The following is a 20167-nucleotide window of genomic DNA, read 5'->3' as shown; positions in this document are numbered from 1 at the left end:
TAGAAATCACACTCGTTGGAGGGTTTGTTTATACAGACAGCTACTAAGGAATTTGAAGCGCAAGTAACCGTTAGTGTCTGAGGCCATGTGTTCGCCGTCCATATGAGATCCAACGGTAGGGATCCATCAGCCGTTCGCTTTAAATGCGACGGGGAAACTATCTTTGGACGCAGACTCCGTTCGTCGGACTCCCTTCTCTCTCTATTCACGCGAGCTCAAGTCTGCGATTTCCGAGAGGCAGAGTCTGCTCAGTCTATCGGAGCAGCGAGGGGAGCTTAGAGGTTTCGATCCGATTCTTGATGTCGGTTCCGTTGGTTCTTGGACTTTGATCGGACCTCTGCTGTGGGATTTAGTGGGTCGTCGTGTAAAGCTTCGAGCTTTCTTGGTTTCTGGTCGAAGGTAAGGTTTTGGCCGTGCTTGGATTTAATGGAGAGGGTCGACGAGAACGGTCGAGGCGTGATGGGACCGGCAAACTTCCGAGGTCATTCGTCAGTCATTTCAAGAATCGGATTCTGGAATTCGAACTCTTAGCTGAAGAAAACTAACTACTTACTTTTCTCCCCTTGTTGCCACAGATACGGGCAGTCGAAGAGCGTTGAGGGATATCAACAATCTGGTGGGAGCAGCGGCGCCGCCATGTGCTTATGCGAACCGCAAGAGGGGAATGCTGGAGTAATGCATAAAACTTCGATCTTGGATAATGGTTGTCTCCTCTTGATCTAATTCCTTTCTCGATCCCTTCTTTCAACAGCAAGGGCAGTGTGGACGATCAAAATCCGACATCTGTAGCTCGACGACCCATGACCAGGTTGGGCCCAAACTCAGCTTTCTCTTCATCTTCCTTCTCTTTTATCGCTCCTTTACTGGTTTTTATTGGTTTGGGGTGGATTTTTAGGAAATTTACGGCCACATTGGAAAGAAAATCTCAAGCTTATCAGCAGGTAATTTCATCAAATTATCATCTAATCTATAGCATTTTATTCTGCATAAATGAAAAGTGATTGATTTTGTTTAGGGGACCAAAGAACAGCATGAACAAGTCAGGAATGAGACCCAGTATGATCCACCCTTGCCATCAACAGTGTCAAGTTCGACCTGTTTCGATAGTTGTACTGCGATAGATGTGGATGATTGTAATATGCATTCTGACATAGCATTGCCCATGGTAGACGAAATGGAAGAAGTGGTCTGTTCTGAATTACCATTGATGCGCTTTGGCAAATGCCTTCCATTTGGGAGCCAATTTTGATGCAAATCATCATTGCAGGATACCTCTGATCCCAAGGAGATTGAAATGGAGGATCTTGTCATCGAGACAGCTCCGGACATCGATAGCTGTGATTCGAATAATCCGCTTGCCGTCGTCGAATACGTAGAAGATATATACAGTTTCTACAGACAAACTGAGGTGAACATCTACAAATAAAACTTAAAGTTACTTGCAGTGAATTATCTGATCTCATTCTTCATCACTTGTCTATATATCATGGGAAATCATTATATGTCAAGTCTGTAGGATGATATTTAGTCTTAATTGTTCTTATTTTAGGTTATCTTTTTCGCGATAAAGCAATGTAACAGTGCACTCCTAGTTCTTCATCAACATGATTGCATTTACCTGAAATGTACTGAATGCACTACTGTTCAGGTTACAAGTTGTGTGAGCCCTGATTACATGTCTCACCAGTTTGACATCAATGAGAAAATGCGAGCTATCCTCGTCGACTGGCTGATAGAGGTATCGAAGAATTTTTCCAAATACAAACTTGATTGTCGATGGCCACTTCTTTCAATCTTTTGTCAATGACCAAATATAATCTTATTATAATTTCTTCGATCTTTCCTTTGCAGGTGCACTACAAATTCGAACTGATGGAGGAGACACTTTTTCTGACCGTAAACATCATAGACAGGTTCTTGGCAAGGATGACGGTAGCGAGGAAGAAGCTTCAGCTGGTTGGAGTTACAGCCATGCTTCTTGCTTGCAAGTATGAGGAACTCTCCGTGCCGATGGTAGAGGATTTTGTTCTCATCACCGACCGTGCTTACACCAGGGAAGAAATCCTTGAAATGGTAATAGTATTCTTATGATAAATTACCCAAGAAAATTTACGTATTTACTTGCGATTTGTAGGATCCATAGACAAAAGTGCTGCTTAGGATTTCATAGTAGCTTGTTGACAATGCCACTATCAAATAGTAGCCTCCGGTGACATTACAAACTTGTAGTAGATTGTGCTTATCGACCACAAAATGATCTGTGCAAGCAGGAAAGATCGATCATCAACACATTGCAATTCAACTTGTCTGTGCCAACTCCTTATGTTTTCATGAGAAGGTTTCTCAAGGCAGCAGAGTCTGACAGGAAGGTAATAAGACTTGCTTTTGTTATGATAAATACAAATCAGTGACATTAATCTAATGGAATTATTATCACCTGCCTTTTGCACAAAACCAGCTCGAGCTTGTCTCGTTCTTCATCATCGAGCTGTGTCTGGTTGAGTACAAAATGCTCAAGTTCCAGCCTTCTTTGCTGGCTGCTGCCGCGATCTACACCGCACAGTGTTCTCTCAGAGGATTCTTCAAGTGTTGGACCAAAACTAGCGAGCTGCACACCACGTATTCAGAGGAGCAGCTTCTGTGAGCTCCCTCTCATATCTGCCTTGACCTTCTTCATTTGATCTCATGGAAATTAAGGATCGATAGTTTTCATTCATGAATTGTTCTTTATGGCAGTGAGTGCTCAAGGTTGATGGTGGAGTTCCACCACAAGGCTGGACAAGGGAAGCTGACAGTAGTACATAGAAAATACAGCAGTTCCAGATATGGATATGCAGCAAAGTCAGAACCAGCTCTCTTCTTGTTGGACACTGGTCACTAGTGCCAATGTCAGGGGGTGGTAACTTGATGCTTCTCCCCCATCAAATCCTAAATTTACCATGGCAGAGTATAATTCTGTATGATGATGATGAATGATCTTTGGGTGCAACAGAAGTTGCAGATCATGCAATGGAAATTGCATAGAAAATGGACTTCATTATTGTCAAATCTGATGATGAAAATGTGTAAAATTTCATTGACAAATGGCCAAAATAGTAATTAGATTTTGTAAGCTTTCCTTGTGACTAACAACTTTTTTTTTTTTCCAAACAAAAGCAAACATATTACTGGAGAAGATTAAAAACAGGAATACTATGCTCCTCTGAGCACAAAAGATATGCTAATTGTAAAGGCTAAGAATGTCTCCAGATTAAAGTAAGCAAAACATGCTAAACTGTTAGCATTTGTATTCCTTTACTAAAAACATGGCAAAATTTACATTCTTGAAATAGATCAATTAGGTGCCAAACCCCACTTTCATTATCATTCATTAACTCAGCTATCCAACAATCAACATCAGGTGAGAAATTACATCCTATCAGTACATAGGATCCCCCAGAATCTCTTAGGACAAAACTTGCTCCTCCTGCATCATCTTGGGTATAGAAGGATTATACAATCCCAAGGTGGGTTCAGACTGGGTTACAAGTATTTGACATCTCCCCATACTTCGTTCAGATTGAGGTAAAGATTTACAACACAAGATATATGCTATCAGAATCCCTTTACCCCATTAAAAGTTGCATCATTCCTGGCCTTCCAGATTAGTCATACACTATATGCAATCAAAATTTTTAGGAGCTCGACATTGGTTATAGTAAGGTCATCCTCCTCCTTAATCCAAGCTCTCTTATACCAATTTGACTAAAAACTAAAATTGGTATTAAGTTTTCTATCCAATCCCCTTCACACACTATAAGTAAAAAGATAAATAAAGAAAATATGATTTTATTCATTTGGCCTATTCCCAAACAAAAAAAATGATTAAGCAGTATAGATATTATATTTGGCAAGCCTCCCTAAGGTTGGGAGCCTCTTATATAATAATTTTTAACCAAAAAATAACACTTTAAGAAATACAAGTATTCTCCAAAAGAATTTTTACCTCTCGTCATCTCGATACCACTAGCTCTATTACAATCTTTTAAGAACCTATAAGTAACCTAGGTCGATGACTGTCCTTTGAGATTAGTCATCTATGATCATATATTTAATGGAAATATCAACCCTTGAAATCTTACTCACTGAATCAAATAAGTGTAATATCATTTTCTCATCCTAGCAATTATTCTTAATTATATTAGACATATGCACGTAAAAAAGAGATGTCAACACTCAATCTTGAAATTGAGTGTTGACATCTCTTAGGTGCCAAACCTAAGAGATTAGTCATCTATGATCGTGTATTTAATGAAAATATCAACCCCTGAAATCTTACTCACTGAATCAAATAAGTGTAATATCATTTTCTCATCCTAGCAATTATTCTTAATTATATTAGACATATGCACGTAAAAAAGAGATGTCAACACAAGTCAACTCAAACAATATTTCTACCAAGCGATATTTTGCCAAATTTAATAGTAACAATCCTAACCCAAAGATTATCCTCCCGATTAAGAACTATACTAACTTTTTTGACTTGAAAGGTTAAACTAGAGGTTTGTAAAGTGATATTGTCCTACTCTTCTACCAAAAGAAGTCCCTAATACTCTTTTTCATTTATCCAAAAGTCTTTGGACACATTTTTATTTCCCAACTTGTCTTGGACATATTGAGTCATGTTAGCAAATGTAGGGATCCTTTTAAGACTAATCATGGAGCCAAGATATTTAGAAGGAAAATTTTCCACTTTAATATGAAAAAAAGGAGCAAATATCTTGCTTCTTATTAAAATTGGTGGAATAAAAGAAGAAAATTTTAGATTTGTTAGGATTGATCCGTTAATTGGTGGAACAAGATAAGCCAGACGATTAAATCCATACGAAAAAAATTAAATTAAAAATATTTTTAAATTTTTTCAATGAAAATTTTAAAATGATTAGCAAGTAATTTTTTGATATAAATTAAAAATTAGATTTTTATAAAAGAATGGATAATTGAATCCACAGTCTACAGGTTTTTAAACACGGGTTAAGATTAATTTTTTAATGAGGATAATAGAGGATTTTTCCTCAAATTAATCGTGGACCATCTTATTCCATGGGAATAGATGCTTGTTTAGCATCATGACCAACGTATTTGCCTTGGATTCTATTTCAATCCTCGGCATTTGTCAAAGGTAGCGAACATAAATTATTAGCTATTTATGTCATCGACCACTGTGCAGCCTGCCTAACACGGCAACCATTACTGCTCCCACGGATTAAGAACCTAGAATGACACTCCGACTCTTTGACAGCGTTACCGACGGCAACTACCATCAACACCCGATTTAAATGTGCCAAATCGTCTAATTATTATGAGCCCAAACATCAATCCTTTGGGATTATATCTCAAAATCCCAACACGACTTCATCAAATTTGAAATCAAGTGGCATTAATAATAATAATAATAATTCTAATTCGTAGGCAGCCAACAAAAATTTCCTTACCTCTATTGATTCATCACGGACCGTCCGCTGTCGACATCCATCGTATCAGGAGCCTCCTTGTCCGTATCACATGAATTGCCACGTCGAGACCGCAGGAGCTGAGGTTTCCCCGTTGGTTCACAATCGACAACGGTCGGATTTCAAAAAATTCGACCGTTGCAACCGCTGTCTCTCTCTGTCGCTCGCTCACATCCCCACCTCCTGCTATTTAAATCCCCTCCCACCAACTCCGCACACGCACGACCACAAGCAACGAATCACAACAGACGATAACCACGACCGCTACACACACACACGGAAGAGGTAAAGCCATTTGCCCCAATCTCTCTCTCTCTGTGATCCCCTCACCAAGTCCATCATCATCTCCGCCTCGGAGGGGAGAGAACTCTGATTCCATGGAATTTGATGCAGCCCATTAGAGAACCTCGGATGGATGGTCGGCCGCCGCTCGCGGTGTCTCCGCGCCGCCTTCGTCCCCGCCGACCGCCGCCGGGTTCCTACTCTCTATCAGCCCGAGCGCAATCAGGTACTTTAACCTCGAAGAACGGCCGCCTGCCTTCACCCCTTTTTTCCCTCACTCTTTAATGCGATGTGTATGTGCAGCCACCGCTAAGAAGCCGCCACTCTCGAACCGCTCCTTAGTGCCCACGGGATCGCCGGTCCGGCCAGAACGCCCGCTGATCTCGCCGGATCTGGCAGAGGTCTCGGAGCCCGCAGAGGAAGAACTCGGAAGCTGGGGCGACGTGTATGCTGCCGCCACGGTGTCCCTCGAGGCCAGTAACGGGAGCCCGTTGTTCGAACGGGGGCGGTTCTACCAGCTTTACTCGGCGCGGAGGAACGAGCGGCTCAAGCGGAAGAAGGGAGAGATCTGGGGGGAGGAGGCCGTGGCGGAGGACCCCGGGGTCGCGGTAGAGCTCGCGAAGAGGAGGGTGTCGAAGAAGGCCGAGGGGGTGCGGAAGTCGATGCCGGCGGACTTTTCGGCGAGCCGCGCGAGCAGCTTGCGGTCGTCGCTGAGGTGCAGCAAGGAGATGAAGAATAAGAATGGGTACGCCGCTGTTGCGGAGGGTACTGCTGTTGGTGGGAGGAGAACGAGCACTCGATCGGTACGCAGGCTCTGAGTTGCGATTCGACGCAGGGGTTTTAGATTATTAATGCCTTGTGGTAACTCGGTTTTGAATTTTTCTCTTATTTTCCCCAATTTATGTGGTTAACAAAAGGCAACAAACAAGCACAGGAAGCAAACAATTCGAAAAGAATGCTTTAATTATTTTTACTTTTTCTTTTGGTGTTGTTATTTTGGTATTATTACACGTTATTTCCTAACGAGGTTTCCTGCGTCGTTCAAAGAACCACGATGACATAGCAAAAGAGACTTTGAAAAAGGAATTGGGCAATCAACCTATGGTGCTAGAGAGATTACAACTGGCTAACATCAGCACTCGGGTGAACTGCAGATATTACAAACCCGGAAGGCACGAGTCCTTCAAATGGGTTATGGGACACACACACATAGAGGCAGGGATGAAGACAACGAAGTGCAACCAACAAAATAGAGAGAACCTCCAAATTTAATGAAATCACAATCAACTAGCAAATTAAAATAACTTCACTAAATACAGACTAAATACAGGTTATCATTTTCCTCGGATGAAATGTATCAAAATCATCTAACATATAATAATAAGCTCCATAATAAATATGCGAGCAAATTAATATAACTTCACTAAATACAGACTAAATACATGTTACATGATGACAAGATCCTCTATAGTGCAAACCATACATCTCGTACAAAAAAGAATTCCTTATAAGGAAAGCAATAATCTAAGCAGCACACACACACACATCATGCACATATATATTGCAGAGTGCAGACAATCAACAGTACAAATGATACCTCCTATACAATAAATAATTCAGCTTAAGTGGTAGAAAATAGCACCATAGGATTAAGAGTGTTTGCATAGTCTCACTTGGTCGGTTTCACCTGACTGGCAACAGACATAGCTCGCAAATGACCAGCTATTTGGGAGAAGGAAGGCCTTTGCAAGGGATCAGGAGCCCAGCACTGCTCCATTAGCCTTCTCCATTCTGGGTCGCATGTGGCTGGCACTGGAGGCCTTAATGTATTATTCACAATGCCTCCTGTATATTATACAAATTTTAATGCAAAGATGTAGATTACAATTTTGCTCTTGCATAAGTTAGCACAAACAAAGAACAGCAAGAAAGAAATTTTCAAGAAGCAAATTGAAGATTTTGATAATATACAAATCATGGCTGAATCCTTACCCTTTACCAACACATAATATCAAAACCGGTTTGTCAGGACCCTGAATCTTTCAAAACACATACAACTTTTATTGTTTGTTCACCAGGATCAAGTCAATTGTGCTTGCTATACATTCAAGAACACGTAGCAAAGATGACCAGTTCAAACACCTGACTAGGTGCATGGTAAATTTTACAACCTTAAGCCGATATCCAGGGGAGCAGTTTCAGCAATCAATAAAAAGATTACAATGTAAAAATAAATAAATAAATAAAATAAAAGGATTACAATGTGGCATTGATATTAGAAATAACATTAGTGTCCGCAGGGCAATAAGGAACTACATATAGGCACATTTTTAGTTGAAGGCATTTGGATCATTGCAATGTCGTTTTTCAGATCTTAAATAAAAAGATAAAAGGAGTGCCTAATGTGAAGCTCCTCAAAATGTATAATCAAGGAGGGTGAATCATATGACACTTTGCCCAGCACCACCAACTATAAGCCCCCTGCCATCACATGCAGTGTGTTTGTTTTTGTTACTCAAACCATCAAACACTAAAAAGGCAATTAAGCAATGCCAAGGTTCATCCTCCTCGAATAATGTGTATTTTCAAAACATTCATTTGTTTGAAGACATTTAGGAAAATACTTTTAAGTTAAGCAGAAAACACAGGTAGCTTTTCAAACAAGCTTTTAAATTATGTAAGATTGTCATTCATGTTGCAGATACAACAGGTCCAGTCCACATGAAGAGCTTAAGAACTCTTTCTTTTTACATCTACTCTTTTGGTTAGTCAGTTTCAGCTAAACTTCTACTTCTAATTCACCTAAGTCAACAAACTCCACATTGTGTAGTGATTCCAATGTATCTGAAACTCAATACATGATCTTAATTAGTACACCCTGATATTTAATATGGTCAACCCAACAGCAAAAGCATGATCCAAAATCAACTGAACATGGTCCAAACTCCAAAGTAAACAATGGGCCAAAACGCTGAGTTCAACCAAAGGTTAGTCCTAGAAGGTGCTTACCAGTAGTCAGTTTTTGCTTCCAAACAAAAAAGGGAAAAATTTTACTTTTGAAGAAGAGAATCACCACAGCATATTATAACCTTGAGCCATTTTTGGACATAATTCTGTAGAAATTGAAGCATACCTATAATTGCACCATAATGCATATTGGCATAAGGCTCTTCCCCTGTGAGAATTTCCCACATAACAATGCCAAAAGAGAACACATCTACCTGCAGCCATCACCAAAACTGATACTCAGGATAGGTGAAGACCAAGTATGAATATCACAGCTCATAAGAAAGTATCATAAAGCAGTCTCAGACTCTTCAATTTAACCATCAAGTTCCTTTTAACAGATGGTTGACACACAGGCTTCATATATAGGTAGAAAATGAAATGATAGTAGTTGAGGTTTTGGCTTAAAATTCAGCCTAAAGTGATATAATTATGTGGAAGAGCAGCACTTGTCCTACTTTAGAAAAAAAAAGGAGAAACAAACTAAAGAAGAAAAAAAAACACTGGTACCTTCTCAGACACCTTATTGCTGCTTCCATTTAATAATTCTGGAGCCATCCATGGTAGTGTGCCTCTGACACCACCAGAGACTAGAGTATTTTGTCTAATTTTTGACAAACCAAAATCACCAACCTGGATAATATCTTTGGTAGTTAGCCAGCTTTAAGGATATCATTGACATGATGGCAACTTTTATGGCATCCCATGCAAGATCAAAATTTTCACATCCCAAGTGATGCAGAAACCAAATATATAGGTGGTCAACATGACTGAGCTTTAAAGAGTATACCTTACAAATGGGACGTGACTGATCTTTAAGATTTACTAGCAAGTTATCACATTTCAGATCAAAATGTACAATGTTTTTAGAATGCAAATATTCCATCCCAAAAGCAGCATCCATTGCAATGATAAGTCTTTTACGACGATCAAGGTACCTGTTAATTTATACAATTAAAGAAAATAACAATCACTTTATATAATAAAAAACCATTAATAAGGAAAAGGCAGAAAGAGTTTACTTGTCCTTGTGCAGTAAAACATGTCTAAGAGAACCATTAACCATGAATTCCGTGACAGTTGCCATGGTTCCCCCTGGTCCATCTTTTACAACACCATAAAAAGCCACCACATTGGGATGATGAAGTTGGGAGAGAATTTCAGCCTCCCGCCAAAACTCCATAGTCTGCAAAAAGTGACTAGTTACTGCTACCAAAAGTTTCTACCTGTTGACTTTTATTGTTTCTAAAACTTCAATTTATTATTTATAACACAGTTAGTAGGTTGGTTACTCTTGTTACTGATTATAGAAAGAACTGGAAGACAATGAAACTAAAATTGGACAACTTACTAGCCTCTCCTGCTCAGAGGATCGTCCAGAAAAGCAGCTCTTTTTTATCCGTTTTATAGCCACATCAGTACCCCTCCATTTTCCATGATATACAGCACCAAAAGTGCCAGAACCCAGTTCTCTAAGCTCCTCGAGATCCTCATGTTTTATTACCTGATAATGTGCAACCTTTAGAAATGCATATACTTAAATAATAATACCAAACAAAGATAAAAATGTGCGACGAAAGAAGGTCCTAACTAAATGGGCAGCACAAGACAACAAAATAAAATAAAATAAACTCTTTCTTCTCTGTAATTGTTTTACGATGTTTCATTTGTGCCACAAAATATATTCTAAATATGGTAATTCGCCTTACCTATAAATCAAACATGGAAATTTGCCTTTAACTACAAACCAGCTCCTACCTGAAACTACAACCTTCTTTAAATGCTAATGTACATTGTCTAGGCATTATGTGATAGTAAGTTAAGCAAATGTTTGCTAGAATTACTTTTCAAAAGTGAAAAAGACAAAGGAAAAAAAAGGACATTAGAGGTTAAAAGATGCTGTCAACCAACTTCATCAGCAATTTACTTGGAAACTAAAGTTCAATTCTCTCAACATTTTATCTCAAAAATTTAGCAGCCATTGTCAGCACGTTGGTAAAAGAACCACCCTCTACAATCAAGGTTAATGCATGAGCCTTATGAGAATTAAAGTAAATGCTTTTATTAGTCAGACATTTATTAGGAATCAAAAGTTATAAATGGCTTAGTGCATCAGGCTCGAAGGTTAATGTATGTAGATTTGCACCGTAGCAAAAAGGATATTTCCATGACTCAAGCTCTTGGTCACCATATAATAAAATAGCAACCTTAAGGCTATTTCCATGACTTGAGCCTTGGTCAATAGCAACCTTATAAGGTCACCAAGGGTACAAGGAATAAGTAAGTTGTTGCCTTCACAAATTAATAGTAGGACCAGGGTTTGTCGTGCTGCGGTATACCGCCCAATACGAGCAGTATATACCGGTCTGACCGAGGATTGGTACACGGACCACCTTGTACCAGGTGGTATACGCTAAATGACCTCGTATCGCCCGATACGACGTCTGAGATGGTAGAATAGTGTTAACTAGGGAGTAATTAAGGCCTTGAATAGTGTTTTCCAACTTAAAACCCCTAATCTAACTTTTTTTCTATTTTTCAAAAAATTTTGGAGTTAATTTTTGCCATTTTCCTGTGTTATCAGTATGCCTCGCCGTACTGACACAGGGTACACTAGTACAAGGCGACACGTACCATACCACCAGCCTACCGACCGATACACTAGTTCCGACCGGTAAGGCAAATCCTGAGCAGGACATGCATCATACCTGCAAATTACTAAGATCAAAATCATACGCGATTTCATTTGCCACTGGCTCAGCATCTTCCCCATCTTCAAACTTTAATTCCTAAAATCAAAAGAAAGCCATGTGATGATTTTGTAAAAGGAATAAAATAAATTATTATTCTGCAGGAGAAACACATACCTCATTCTCTGACATGTGTATTCTTAATGTCTCTCCTAACTTTGTAAAAGGGTTCTCTACCTGCAACCCTTCAACCTTGTCCATTCCAAGATGATGAGACACCTGTGATGGAATATAACCTGGGTGCAGAGCATTAGGATCCTCAACAACGGTACTGGATGAATCTTGCATTTCCTCACTGAAATCAATTTGTGAATCAATTTGACCAAAATCAGCTCTCTCATTTTCCAACGGTGAAAACTGATATGGCCTAGAAATCCCTTCTTCCACCGTAGGAAGAAAGGCTGGGTAATTAATGTGATCTTCATCCATAAGAGAAAAGTCATTACAATTAAACTCATCCTGGGCCAGATTTCTGAAGAAAGACCAACGCTTTGGCTCATGATTTTGCATGTTCAGACTTAGTCCAGTGTCATCTTTACGCAGGATATTTATATTTGAGAGATTCTCAGCATTCCCGGCCTTACTAAAGATATCAGAGAGCAGGTTCGGAGGGAACCGGTCATTAATATCAACAAGAATATCTCGTTGTTCCAGGGAGGGAGCGGAAGATTCCTCCTGAGATGCAGCTCCAACAGCAGTTTCCACCCAAGTAAAAGCTGGCTCAACAACATCATTGTTATACGTATCATTGTTAGGTTTTTCATCCCACGGAATGTTCTGAATTACAGAAGGACCTTCCTGGGGCTTAATGAGAGCTCCAGCAACATATGCTTCTCTGATATTGATTTTGGTCATATCTGTATCACCAACATTTGTGACCTTTTGCATGTGTCTGCTCATACTGGTTTCCTGCAAAATCCCATCTTCAACAACTGTAGTCTTATCGGACACAAACTTTGAAGGTGCAAGTTGAAACTCAGGTTTATGAATCTTCTTTGCTTGTTTGTAAGTTTTCTCATCAATGATAACATCAGTTTGATGAGGTCCTGCCTGAACAACTGATTTTGGTACAACTTCATCTGGATCACACACATCCTGATTAATTAATGGGGTCATAGGTTGAGAAAATTTTGCAGTTTCCAAACCCTCTACAATAGAGACATGTCTGAATTTATTAGCTTGATTGATTGCATTTCTCACTTTCTTATCTTCAATACTTGCATTACTAGGGCGTGGTGGCTTCGCAGAAGATAGCGGCTTCTCAGTCTGTGCACCCAGCTCTTCCTCAAGTATGGTGTCAGTTGCTTCAGCAACAGATTCTTGGGCTGCAATCAAGCATGCCTGATTTATCAGATAATTAGAACCAATGGAATCATCAGATTTAGAAAGCCGATTTAGGAACACTTGCTCCCTAGGAAGCCTCTCAGATTGATAACCTCGGGAAGGGTTTGAAGGTGGATTCTTGTAGTTTCCCTCAGTCATATCAGCTTCATCATCATTATAAGCAGACGTCAAAGTTTCACTAGAGGGGTAGTGGTCATCTATGTTAAGATCAGAACCATGTCCAACAGTCACAGAAATGGCTGATGAGACTGATGCAGGCTCCAGTTGTTTCCCTTTACTTTTCAAGTGTAGCACAGATGTTAAATTCTCTGGTACAGAAACAACATTTGTATTTTTCGCATGCAAACAGTTTGAAACTGAAGCATCATGTTGCTGTATGGTTGAAATAGGTTCAGTATCATGGGAACCAACATGTTTACCTTCCATTTTCCTCTGAGAGAAGTCATCAACCGCCAGTTTCAAATCCATTTTCACAGGCTCTTTATCAAATGGACTTATACCACTGTATGGAGCTTGAGTGATGCCTTGATAAAGAAATTGTTGAACTGGCTGAACAGAAGAACCAATGTCTGTATAATTGGATCTATATTGATAATCAGATGTTACAGACATAGGAATGGACATTATGCTATCTAAATTCTGATATCTATCAGGTGGATTGATGGAATTGTAAGCATAGTGTTCACCTTCAACATAATGGTATCTATGATCCTCAAAACCCTGCGGATGACTATCATAGTGAGCAGATAAGCTTGCTTGGATTTTTGAAGGAAATGCAGCAGGAGATGCTACAGGTGCAGTAATAAATCCAGCTGACTGAGCCACAACCGTGTAAGCATTAGCTCTTCCAGATTCAACATTAAGATTAAGTAACTGATCCAAGTCACTTGTTGAAGTACTTGCCAATCCATGTCCATATGAGGATTTTCCAGATCCTAAATCAATGTCATTGATTGCAACAACATAATGGATCTCAGAATCACCATCCGCACTACCCAAGCTGAAGTGTACATCATCAACGTCATCTGGAGTAATTAGAAACAATCTGAGTTTCTGTGATCCCTCGCCACCCTCAAGAACATTGTATTCCTCCATCATATTCTGTAGATCTTCATCGCATGAAACAGATATCAATGCATCCAGATCTTCCCCAGGCAATTGATACTTGATGGTATGAGGCCTACTGTATACTGCCATTGTCTTTTGCATGAATTCTTCCCATGAAATATCCCTGCTTATTCGTATGATACGTGTATTACCTCCCACGTATCTCAGTTTCCCATCACTGGGCCGAGGTAAGATTTTACCACCAAAACTGCAGAGGAATTTCATCCTTCTGGATGAGATATCAGAAGCTTGTGCAGGAGTATACCCATTAGACACTGTTCGACTACTTCCCTCACCAGATGATATTTGTTGTATTGACCTTGATGATGCATAATGACCTTTCTGTTCAGTATCAGAGAAGTTCTTTTCAATCTCCTTCAATTGACAATCATCTCCAGTCACAAGCTTTAAAGGATCTTTCATACTTTCAGACCCCATGTGTGGTATATTCATTCCACATTTCAAGTCTCCGTTATTAGTGATCATATTTTGATCATTGCTTGCATTTTGGACAGTAGGCTTCTTGGGCATTGCCCGTTCTCTCATAAATTCAAGAGCAAACTCCTCACCTGTCTGAGATGAGTAATTTAGAACAGGCCTCACAGCACCTGATGCAGTGGCCTCTGGTAGTCTAACATTAGCATCAGCAGAGCTGGCTGGACATTGTTTGGGTCTTTGGTCAGCTGAGCCAACTCCTTTACTAGCATCCATCAGATTATATTGAAACATTCAGAGCTTGTACATCACTCTACCAACTTGCTTTTATCTCTTTCTCTTTACCTACAACTGGAAGGGAAGAATCCCCAGGGCTAGACCACCATGTAAGATGGTTAAGTGTACAAGCAGGCCCTGCTGCCATTATTGACCAAGCCAAAAATCTAACTTTAAGACGAGGGTCATAAAAGATCAAGCTTTTGCAGGGTGCTCCTTAGCTCCAAGAGAAAAGATCCTACGGGACAGCACAAATTGGTCAGTGAAATAGTGTATCAAGTGACCAGTCAACAAGAACTGGACATTCAGAAGCAGAATATTTAGAGATGATATGGGCCCCTTATCTCAACAGAATCAATAAATTATAGAGATAGAAACAAAAAAAATGATCCTTCTTGTCCAATAGAGGAAAAGTATTGGACGCTAACCAGTTGGTTATACAAGTGATTCGCTTCATATACTATTGGCAAAAAAAGGCATTCGCTCTCAAACAAGCTTCAGGGGGATGGCGCAGGTTCAAATATAGCAGTAAGATCTAGGAGTGCACTACATCTAAAACCTATGAACGTCACATTCTTGTATGACCACATGGATGCAAGCACATTCTACCTCTTATAAACGTTCAGCAAGAAGTTGATGCCGCTCTATGTTTGCAGCAACTGTAAGCTGGAGACTTAAATAAAACAAGGGTTACATTATCAAGCATTAAATTTGATCCATCTATATCATCATCTACGGAAAACTTCTAGGAATAAGACAAACGATATTATTTTGATTGACAACAGAACGAGACACCGACGTCAACACTAATAAGAGGACAAATCACATGAAAACAATCCAAATTATCTGCAAACTGAGCAAAGACAAACGACCTTAAAAAATTTCTACAGGCATGCGTGGCATCATGAATATGATAATTTGATGATCCACCTGGAAGTCGAAGTCGGGAAGTCTCCACTGGAAACTCACTCCAATATTAAAACGGAAGACCTCCAAATAGCCTGCAAGCAAAATGGCAAAAGAATCAACATTGCGAACAAGAAGAAACCATCCCTAAAATCACGACCTACATCAAAACAAACACTTGAAGCTCTTAGGGCAGACAAGATCGAATTACACCCTAAAGATTCCCAGCAGGAACAAGACAAGCTGGAAAACTACATAGATCTAGATCATAAAGAGCAGAAAACTGAAAATGTCAGGACCAGGTCGAACGATGTATAGGGATTGAGTTGCGCAGCCGGAGGATGCAAGACCCGCAGCCTCGAATCGTCGCCGAGAGACGTTGCACGGGACGAGGAACCGCACGGAAGAGGGATCTGCGAGGATCGATCCGATTCGACGCGATGGAGTCTCTCGTTTGGCGTGCGCTCTGTGTGTGTCACGTCGTCTGCGACCAAGCATAGTGGTCCGGAGAAGGCCGCAGTCGTCACGGACAAGCGCCCAAACACGAGGGCCGAAACTATCATGATGGACTAATCTGCTCTCTGAACCCACGGGCCGGGTGCCGACCCGGTCCGATCGCGGTTCAAGTGCTTTTCGGCTCGATGAACGGGTGACCCGGGACGCGCCGGTTCGGAAGGGCGATAGATGGACCGCGGAGAATGGTTTAATTGACGGATCACTTTGCCATGGATGTAAGGTGGAAGTGCCAGAGCAAACATATACTCACACATCGTTACCCGTTTCTATACCCCCACATCGGGTCTCGCTCATGTCGGTTGTCAGTATCTTGTTCTTTCCAATCATCGCACGGGTAACATCTCCGGGTAGGCGATTAAGGGGTTCAAAAAGTACTGAAAGACGCAAAAATATGGAATATGTTGGAAATATATACCATAGCAGAAATGCTGGTCACTCTTTTCTGTAATTATTTTTTGTTGACTCGGTGCATCTGGTCAACCGAAGCTGCCACCAGGTTTCGAAGACAACCAACATATGGGGGAAGAGAGAGCATTCTCTTTCACCGAGCTGAGAAGAATTAGATTCTTAAAGTATGGACTGCAGTCTGAGTTGATGAAGAAGGAAATGGTTTGTTTTAGATGTCTCGGTAGCTTTGATTTCAAACATGAGTTTTAACTATGTACGATAACCATGTTTGTTTATAGACATCTAAGTCTGTGTTTTATGGCAATGAGAGGTGCAGTGACTCCCTCAAGTAAAAGTATATAGAAGCACTTGAACTCGGCATATCTCAAGGAGGCCTCAGACTGCACTAGCTCTTAGTGAAGTAGCATCTTCACAGGTCACCTTCCACTTCACACCACAGCATCTTGAGCCATCCTGCTGCCCAATGGAGGCCTGCCACCTCATCCAACACATAAAGCAGTTGCTCTGTATCCAAGTCAAGGTCTCTTGGTCGGTCCACCATATACTGTGACAAGTCTTTGCTCTTGACTTCCGATGTTCCGGTCCCCACCACCTCACTGGAAAACGAGGGGAAAAGACAAGTTGGAATGCATTAGAGGCACAAACGCGGAGATCGTCTTCATTAAATCTTGACTTATTTCATCCATTTCAAGCGAATCAGAGACATGAAACCAAGCTAGTTGAGACATAATATTAATATGAACATTGACAAGGTCAAGTTCCATCCCTCCTGCAAGATGGTCTGTCATGTGGATTGTGCATGGGGTTCATTGACAAAGTCTTGTTGGTAGGGGTCGTTCTCGCGGGGATGACAGTGACGACTGCGAAGACTTGGGGAGGGTGGCTTGGAAGTCGTGCTGTGAGAATTTGGAGCCTGAGTTGGTTTCTGGCTATGTTCCATGAATCATTTGGCTAAGAACTGTTGAAACGTCAAATGTGTTGAGCATCTTGACAAGAGAAAAAGAATAGTCACCTTCTTTTGATGCCGCGCAAATGCCGGACTTTCTGCAAATTTCGTTCTGTCATCGGAAAGATTAAACAAGATGTAGATGTTCCTCTGTGATCAATGTTTCCTGCTAATTTCTTCGTAAATTACTGCTCTTTCGCAGTCTCTGTATCTTACATTGTTATCTGTGCTCAGAATCTCATCAACCCCATGGTTGGCTGCTGCTGCTGCTGCTTAGGCAACAGCTGCTGCAACTTCCATGAAACCCTCCTCCCTCCATCCTTCACCGTCATGCACACCCTCCTCTCTGATCCAAGAAGCACTCGAGTCTTCTCCCAAGTCAACAGCCTATGGAATCACTTCTCCTTTGGTTGAAGAGGAGAAATAAGAGTCAATTTCTTTGCTCATCGAGAATGGGTAATGCTTCTAATGGTCATCGATGACTTGCAAGAGTATTTACTTGAGCGTGTGGACCCCAGGTGATGCTTGTATCCCCTCTCTATATAAGCACTTCGACTTCCATTCTCTACATGGGGCACAGCAAGGAGAAGGAGACGAACAAGAACAAGGAATGGAGAGAAGAGGATCCCAGCTCGATCTACCGGGTTTCCGGTTCTATCCGACGGAGGAGGAGCTCTTGGATTTCTATCTCAGACGAGTTGTTCTTGGCCAGAAGCTTCACTTTGATGTGATCGGCAGTCTCAACATCTACCGCCATGATCCATGGGAACTCCCAGGTTGGTGCTGCCTTCTACCTGCTGTGAGCTGAGCAACGTCCGCCGGTGGACTGAGCGCTGTTGTGTTGATTGGTTTCAGGGCTGGCCAAGATAGGGGAGCGAGAGTGGTACTTCTTCGTGCCGAGGGACCGGAAGAGCGGCAGCGGCGGGCGGCCGAACCGGACGACGGAGAGGGGGTTCTGGAAAGCGACGGGGTCCGACCGGCAGATACGGAAGGCGGCAGAGCCGGGGCGGGTCATCGGGGTGAAGAAGACGCTGGTGTTCTACCGGGGCCGCGCCCCGCGGGGGACCAAGACCGACTGGGTCATGAACGAGTACCGGCTGCCGGAGGCGAATTCCGCCTCCTCCGCCATGCCGCTCAAGGTAACAATAGCATCCCATCCACGTACTCGATGCGTTGCGATCTGCACCTGCTAACCTGATGATACGCCTGCCTTCGCATGTAGGAGGACGTCGTCTTGTGCAAGGTGTACAGGAAGGCTACGTCGCTGAAGGAGTTGGAGCAGAGGGCCGCCAAGGAAGAGGATGCCAAGGCATCGCAAGGCTACATTTCCATGCCCGCCGACAGCGCATCCAACTCCGATCGAGAGAACTACCAGAGTCGATCGGCTCCAATGGACTGCGATGTGAAGGAGATGAAGCAGGAGGTTATCCGGCCGGTGAACCTTCCGGAGCTTCAGGTTCCGATGTCCGGCACGGAGTGGATGCAGGACCCCTTCTTGGCACAGTTGCGCAGCCCATGGCTGGACCAGTGGTCTCCATATGCCAACATCCTTCACTTCTAACTGAGCCATGAGCCATGAACCTCCATGGCTGGTTGATCTGATACATGAATCCTTCCCGACTGACCTATAGAACGTGATAGTTCGAGTGTTTTATCCAAAATTGAGACTTTTATTTGATAAGATGAAATATCGTCTGTGCTTCTTCTCAAGATGAGGCCTTGGGATCAGCATCATTACTGATGTAGCTTGTGATCTCCACCTGCATGTTGTGGCTCCTGTGATGTTGTTAGAGGAAGCTATTGACAGTCTCAGAGAGAGCAGATGCAGTAAAACAGCAGCTTACACTATAGTGTTCTTCTGCCCTTGATCCGCTTTTAACTGGTAGAATATGTCATGTCCACCACTACCATCAGCTTCTCAATGCAGTGGTGAGCCTTTTAACAGATGGGGTTGGAGCCATCACTGACATGAATTCACCAAGTTAAGAATCTGAACATAACATCTAAATGAAGAAAATTTTCTTTCATGCAACATTTGTTTAAGAGTATCAGAAGAACAACAGCAATTCATCATACAAAACTCGAAATTATATTTCACTGGAGATAACCTTTTGAAAAATCTTCTTACAATAGAAATTTAAACAGCATTTTTCATATTTCAGCAAGAGCTTCTTGTTGTTTCCGACACTCCTAAGAAATCTTCTTTTAAGACTCGAGAGAGCATCTGATCAACATCATGCCGCATCAAGCAAAAGATCTTTTGTTTTCTCTTTTCACATGTACATATGTAGGTTGCTCTATGTGATGATCTACAGGAAGATCAGTTATTGTCTTGTGCCCAGATATATTATGTTCAGATAATTCCATCTACAAAGAGAACAGGATGCTTATGTCCAAAATCGCCTCTTGATAGTACTAATTAGTCCAAGCTAATCGCTGCAGTGCAGTAATCATAGGCACATATGCATCATATCGAACGGAGAACAGCTTCTACTGACAAACACATTTCAGCCGCTGAACAAGAGTACGCGGAGCCAGAGGGAGAGACCTTTGTGCTTCTGCTTTACTCCATTCCACATTGAAACGAATTTTCCTTCAATTCACTGGCCAATAGGTAATACAAGAGGAGCATGGCACAAAGCTGTCATAGAACTTCTCAACAGCAAACAACAGTCAGCAGTGTCGATACGATTGCTGAA

At 41.5% G+C, this 20167-nt stretch overlaps 4 protein-coding genes across 8 annotated transcripts; 3 read left to right on the top strand and 1 right to left on the bottom strand.

Moving 5' to 3' along the window:
* Positions 1-190: 190 nt before the first annotated feature.
* On the top strand, positions 191-3109 carry LOC103970133 (G2/mitotic-specific cyclin-2). Its single transcript, XM_065172989.1, has 11 exons — positions 191-481; positions 576-672; positions 752-808; positions 896-941; positions 1016-1186; positions 1268-1408; positions 1649-1738; positions 1852-2073; positions 2271-2369; positions 2459-2640; positions 2737-3109. Exons 1-11 carry the CDS (start codon positions 427-429, stop codon positions 2879-2881), a joined length of 1305 nt encoding a protein of 434 aa, XP_065029061.1. The 5' UTR covers positions 191-426; the 3' UTR covers positions 2882-3109.
* Positions 3110-5714: 2605 nt separating this feature from the next.
* LOC135652268 (uncharacterized) lies at positions 5715-6753 on the top strand. Of its 2 annotated transcripts, XM_065173097.1 has the most exons (3): positions 5715-5777; positions 5886-6000; positions 6078-6749. In XM_065173097.1, exons 2-3 carry the CDS (start codon positions 5904-5906, stop codon positions 6590-6592), a joined length of 612 nt encoding a protein of 203 aa, XP_065029169.1. In that variant the 5' UTR covers positions 5715-5777; positions 5886-5903; the 3' UTR covers positions 6593-6749. The 2 variants fall into 2 exon arrangements, with proteins under 2 accessions (XP_065029169.1, XP_065029168.1); XM_065173096.1 differs by lacking the exon at positions 5715-5777 and having other exon boundaries at positions 5785-6000; positions 6078-6753.
* A 394-nt stretch (positions 6754-7147) lies between these two features.
* LOC135653133 (uncharacterized) lies at positions 7148-16126 on the bottom strand. Of its 4 annotated transcripts, none has more exons than XM_065174659.1 (10): positions 15898-16126; positions 15565-15693; positions 11648-14930; positions 11489-11569; positions 10132-10284; positions 9803-9966; positions 9571-9718; positions 9291-9413; positions 8908-8995; positions 7148-7619 (listed from the first exon to the last, which is right to left on the bottom strand). In XM_065174659.1, exons 3-10 carry the CDS (start codon positions 14708-14710, stop codon positions 7444-7446), a joined length of 3996 nt encoding a protein of 1331 aa, XP_065030731.1. In that variant the 5' UTR covers positions 14711-14930; positions 15565-15693; positions 15898-16126; the 3' UTR covers positions 7148-7443. The 4 variants fall into 4 exon arrangements, with proteins under 4 accessions (XP_065030731.1, XP_065030730.1, XP_065030733.1 ...); XM_065174658.1 differs by having other exon boundaries at positions 15623-15693; XM_065174661.1 differs by having other exon boundaries at positions 15908-16126.
* Positions 16127-17931: 1805 nt separating this feature from the next.
* LOC135652791 (NAC domain-containing protein 22-like) lies at positions 17932-19334 on the top strand. The gene is made up of 3 exons (XM_065174029.1): positions 17932-18244; positions 18324-18607; positions 18691-19334. The coding sequence occupies exons 1-3, from the start codon at positions 17947-17949 to the stop codon at positions 19027-19029; spliced, it is 921 nt and encodes a 306-aa protein (XP_065030101.1). The 5' UTR covers positions 17932-17946; the 3' UTR covers positions 19030-19334.
* The last annotated feature ends 833 nt before the right edge of the window (positions 19335-20167 follow it).

The sequence above is a fragment of the Musa acuminata genome, chromosome BXJ3-11, assembly GCF_036884655.1.
Source record: "Musa acuminata AAA Group cultivar baxijiao chromosome BXJ3-11, Cavendish_Baxijiao_AAA, whole genome shotgun sequence".
Taxonomy (NCBI): domain Eukaryota; kingdom Viridiplantae; phylum Streptophyta; class Magnoliopsida; order Zingiberales; family Musaceae; genus Musa; species Musa acuminata.
This window is presented reverse-complemented; position numbering and strand designations above follow the sequence as displayed.